We start from the raw sequence: 5,000 nt of genomic DNA, 5'->3' as shown, positions 1-5,000 counted from the left end.
ACTGTGAGTGTTTGACCTTATTTTAAAGCTACTATTTGACCATCGCAGGAATTATTGCACTTTTCATTAGTCTTCATTAATGAGTGAGTGCCTCAAGTCATTGTTTTGTCTCTGGGGTGCCGCACATAACCTATTCCCAAAGCTTAAAAAGGACGTCAATCAGGCCTTCACGAGTGTTTTACAGGTTCAAGGTTCAGAGGAAGGGTCAAACTGCATCCAGGCTCACTAATATACCCATGCAAGTGACCCAGACTCCTAGAAATCACATCAACACAAAACAAATTACTACAGAATCATACCCAACACCGAATTCATCCAAAATCACACCCAACACACTCAATTGCTCCAGTGCTAGCAACTGCAATATAAATATGTGATTTTTTTTTCTATTTCTCTCTCTATCTTTTGCCGTTTCTGTGTGTGTGTGTGTGTGTGTAAGGTTAGATTAGATTAGGTTAGGTAAGGTTTGGTAAGGTTAGATTAGGTTAGGTAGGGGTAGATTAGGTTTGCTAAGGTTTTGCAAGGTCATATTAGGTTAGGTAAGGTTGGATTAGGTTAGGTAAGGTTATATTAAGTTAGATAAGGTTAGATAAGGTTTGGTAATGTTAGATTAGGCTATGCAAGGTTAGATTAGGTTAGATTAGGTAAGGTTAGACTAGGTTAGGTAAGGTTAGATTAGGTTTGGTAAGGTTAGATTAGGTTAGGTAGGGTTAGATTAGGTTTGGTAAGGTTAGATTAGGTTTGGTAAGGTTAGATAAGGTTTGGTAAGGTTACATTAGGTTAGGTAAAGTTAGATTAGGTTAGATAAGGTTAGATTTGGTTTGGTAAGGTTAGATTAGGTTAGGTAAGGTTAGATTAGGTTAGGTAAGGTTAGATTGGGTTAGGTAAGGTTAGATGAGGTTTGCTAAGGTTAGATTAGGTCAGGTAGGGTTAGATTAGGTTTGGTAAGGTTAGATTAGGTTTGGTAAGGTTAGATAAGGTTTGGTAATCCAAATCACCATTCTGCAGGGAGTTGCCGGAGCCAGTGATGCCGTCGGACATAACAATAATAATAACAATAATAATAATAATAATAATAATAATAATAATAATAATAATAATAATAATAATAAAAATGACCGTTCTGCAGGGAGTTGCCGGAGCCAGTGTTGACGTCGGACATGATGCCACACTTTGAGGATGTAGCGATGATTCCTAACCCCGGGGAGCTGCTGAGGCCATGCGGCTGATCAACCGCCTGCCAACCGCCTGCTGCTCCAATACATGTTCAAGCATATGGGACACATCATTGCAAGGGTAACTAGGGATTTTCTTTATGGTACTTATTTATTTGCTTTTATATTTATTTATTTTTGTTTTTCTCTCTCTCTCTCTCTCTCTCTCTCTCTCTCTCTCTCTCTCTCTCTCTCTCTCTCTCTCTCTCACCACTGCAGTAATGAGGCGCCATGCCCGGTCTGAGGCGCTGGACTGTGAGTGTTTGACCTTATTTTAAAGCTACTATTTGACCATCGCAGGAATTATTACACTTTTCATTAGTCTTCATTAATGAGTGAGTGCCTCAAGTCATTGTTTTGTCTCTGGGGTGCCGCACATAACCTATTCCCAAAGCTTAAAAAGGACGTCAATCAGGCCTTCACGAGTGTTTTACAGGTTCAAGGTTCAGAGGAAGGGTCAAACTGCATCCAGGCTCACTAATATACCCATGCAAGTGACCCAGACTCCTAGGAAATCACATCAACACAAAACAAATTACTACAGAATCATACCCAACACACCGAATTCATCCAAAATCACACCCAACACACTCAATTGCTCCAGTGCTAGCAACTGCAATATAAATATGTGATTTTTTTTTCTATTTTTCTCTCTATCTTTTGCCGTTTCTGTGTGTGTGTGTGTGTGTGTGTAAGGTTAGATTAGATTAGGTTAGGTAAGGTTTGGTAAGGTTAGATTAGGTTAGGTAGGGGTAGATTAGGTTAGGTTAGGTAAGGTTTGGTAAGGTTAGACTAGGTTAGGTAAGGTTGGATTAGGTTAGGTAAGGTTATATTAAGTTAGATAAGGTTAGATAAGGTTTGGTAATGTTAGATTAGGCTATGCAAGGTTAGATTAGGTTAGATTAGGTAAGGTTAGACTAGGTTAGGTAAGGTTAGATTAGGTTTGGTAAGGTTAGATTAGGTTAGGTAGGGTTAGATTAGGTTTGGTAAGGTTAGATTAGGTTTGGTAAGGTTAGATAAGGTTTGGTAAGGTTACATTAGGTTAGGTAAAGTTAGATTAGGTTAGATTTGGTTAGGTAAGGTTAGATTAGGTTAGGTAAGGTTAGATTAGGTTAGGTAAGGTTAGATTGGGTTAGGTAAGGTTAGATGAGGTTTGCTAAGGTTAGATTAGGTCAGGTAGGGTTAGATTAGGTTTGGTAAGGTTAGATTAGGTTAGGTAAGGTTAGATATGGTTTGGTAATCCAAATGACCATTCTGCAGGGAGTTGCCGGAGCCAGTGATGCTGTCAGACATAATAATAATAATAATAATAATAATAATAATAATAATAATAATAATAATAATAATAATAATAATAATAATAATATAAATGACCGTTCTGCAAGGAGCTGCCGGAGCCAGTGATGCCGTCGGACATAACAATAATAATAATAATAATAACAATAATAATAATAATAATAATAATAATAATAATAATAATAATAATAATAATAATAATAATCCAAATGACCGTTCTGCAGGGAGTTGCCGGAGCCAGTGATGCCGTCGGACATGATGCCACACTTTGAGGATGTAGCGATGATTCCTAACCCCGGGGAGCGCGCCGAGGCCATGCGCCAGCTGATCAACCGCCTGCCAACCGCCAACCGCCTGCTGCTACAATACATGTTCAAGCATATGGGACACATCATTGTAGGGGTAACTAGGGATTTTCTTTATGGTACTTATTTATTTGCTTTTATATATATTTTTTTCTCTTTGTGTGTGTGTATCTCTCTCTCTCTCTCTCTCTCTCTCTCTCTCTCTCTCTCTCTCTCTCTCTCTCTCTCTCTCTCTCTCTCTCTCTCATAATATACTGATGATCTTTTTTTTCTCCTGTATTAATTCGCTGTCTTGAGGAGGAGGAGGAAGAAGAAGAGGAGGAGGAGGAAGAGGAAGAGGAGGAGGAGGAAGAAGAGGAGGAGGAGGAGGAAGATAACCGATTGTGTATTTTATATATATTCCAGAGAGAGAGAGAGAAAGAGATTAGTTGCAGGCTCTTTTTTCCTCTTCAGTAAGATGTGTGTGTGTGTGTGTGTGTGTGTGTGTGTGTGTGTGTGTGTTTCAGAGAGAGAGAGAGAAAGATTCACCACTCATTCATATACTCATCTTTTTTCTCTCTCTCTCTCTCTCTCTCTCTCTCTCTCTCTCTCTCTCTCTCTCTCTCTCTCTCTCTCTCTCTCTCTCTCTCTCTCTCTCTCTCTCTCTCTCTCTCTCTCTCTCTCTCTCATAATATACTGATGATCTTTTTTATTCTTCTGTATTAATTTGCTGTCTTGAGGAGGAGGAGGAGGATGAAGAAGAGGAGGAGGAATAGGAGGAGTTAGAGAACAGAATGTGTATTTTAAATCTATTCCAGAGAGAGAGAGAGAGAGAGAGAGAAAGAGATTAGTTGCAGGCTCTTTTTTACTCTTCAGTAAGATGTGTGTGTGTGTGTGTGTGTGTGTGTGTTTCAGAGAGAGAGAGAGAGAGATTCACCACTCATTCATATAATCATCTCTCTCTCTCTCTCTCTCTCTCTCTCTCTCTCTCTCTCTCTCTCTCTCTCTCGCATAATATACTGGTGATATTTTTTTTCTCTTGTATTAATTCGCTGTCTTGAGGAGGAGGAGGAGGAAGAAGAGAAGGAGGGGGAGGAGGAGGAGGAGGAGGTTCATAGGATAGCAAATCATCATTTAGATCACCAAGCATATAAAAACATTTGTTTTTCAGGCACATGTTTCTCAGGGTCTCGTGTATATAGTCAAAGGTTTCCTGAGGAGCTTTGGGGTGTCGGTAGATGCAGCCAATTATTACTGAGGGTAGTTTTCTGCACTGTACACTGATCCAGAGGTCCTCAATACCATTAGGCCTAGCAAGGTCACACGTTATCACTTTGCTGGTGAGATTGTCTGGAACATATACACAGCTCCTCCCCCGTGGCCCCTGTCACAACGGAACATATGATATCCAGGGATATGGACGTGGCTGTCAGGGGTGTGCGGGAGAAGCCACGTTTCACTGACACAAAGAATATCAACGCTTCTTTCTCTGACTAATAGTTTCACCTCATCTGTGTTAGCTAGTAGTGAGCGGGCATTTATGTGAACCATTGTTAAGCAGTCCTTAATTAGTAGTGACTCGGCGGCCGTCTCTTCCTCGCCATGTTCCTATGCACTGTAGACATTACACAGTCTGTTCTTATGGCCGTATCTGTGGCAGGAAGTACATCGGATTCTGTGGTCGTATCTGCACATGGATTGTCTGTGATTTAACTCATTGTAGCAGCCTTTACGCATATAAATGAGTGATTTTTTTTCTATTTTTCTGTCTATCTTTTGCCGTTTCTGTGTGTGTGTGTGTGTGTGTGTGTGTGTAAGTTTAGATTAGGTTAGGTTAGGTAAGGTTTGGTAAGGTTATATTAGGTTAGGTAGGGGTAGATTAGGTTTGGTAAGGTTATGCAAGGTCATATTAGGTTAGGTAAGGTTGGATTAGGTTAGGTAAGGTTAGATTAGGTTAGATAAGGTTAGATTAGGTTTGGTAGGGTTAGATTAGGTTAGGTAAGGTTATATTAGGTTAGGTAAGGTTAGATTAGGTTTGGTGAGGTTAGATTAGGTTAGGTAAGGTTAGATTAGGTTAGGTAAGGTTAGATTAGGTTAGATAAGGTTAGACTAGGTTTGGTAAGGTTAGATTAGGTTATGCAAGGTTATATTAGGTTAGGTAAGGTTAGATTAGGTTTGGTAAGGTTAGATTACGTTAGGTAGGGTT

General features: G+C 39.7%; 2 protein-coding genes across 6 annotated transcripts in view; both read left to right on the top strand.

The window, feature by feature from the left end:
* The window catches only part of LOC126993109 (complement component receptor 1-like protein), a 110,377-nt gene extending 109,168 nt beyond the window's left edge, over positions 1-1,209 (top strand). For 2 of the 4 annotated variants that reach the window (XM_050851946.1, XM_050851952.1), the window contains one exon: positions 1,130-1,209. The gene's annotated coding sequence lies outside the window, so the exon portion shown is untranslated. Of the gene's footprint in view, positions 1-1,008; positions 1,042-1,129 lie in introns of those variants that run through there. The other 2 variants (XR_007747382.1, XR_007747380.1) reach the window with 2 other exon arrangements.
* LOC126993111 (rho GTPase-activating protein gacQ-like) overlaps positions 1-5,000 on the top strand; it is a 22,799-nt gene that overhangs the window by 10,850 nt on the left and 6,949 nt on the right. For both annotated transcript variants that reach the window (XM_050851957.1, XM_050851956.1), the window contains 2 exons: positions 1,261-1,296; positions 2,735-2,860. In XM_050851957.1, the coding sequence (XP_050707914.1) occupies positions 1,261-1,296; positions 2,735-2,860 (162 nt within the window). The remainder of the gene's footprint in view (positions 1-1,260; positions 1,297-2,734; positions 2,861-5,000) is intronic.

This window comes from Eriocheir sinensis, unplaced genomic scaffold (genome assembly GCF_024679095.1).
Source record: "Eriocheir sinensis breed Jianghai 21 unplaced genomic scaffold, ASM2467909v1 Scaffold562, whole genome shotgun sequence".
Taxonomy (NCBI): domain Eukaryota; kingdom Metazoa; phylum Arthropoda; class Malacostraca; order Decapoda; family Varunidae; genus Eriocheir; species Eriocheir sinensis.
The sequence above is the reverse complement of the archived record's forward strand: the minus strand, read 5'-3'. Positions and strand labels throughout refer to the sequence as shown.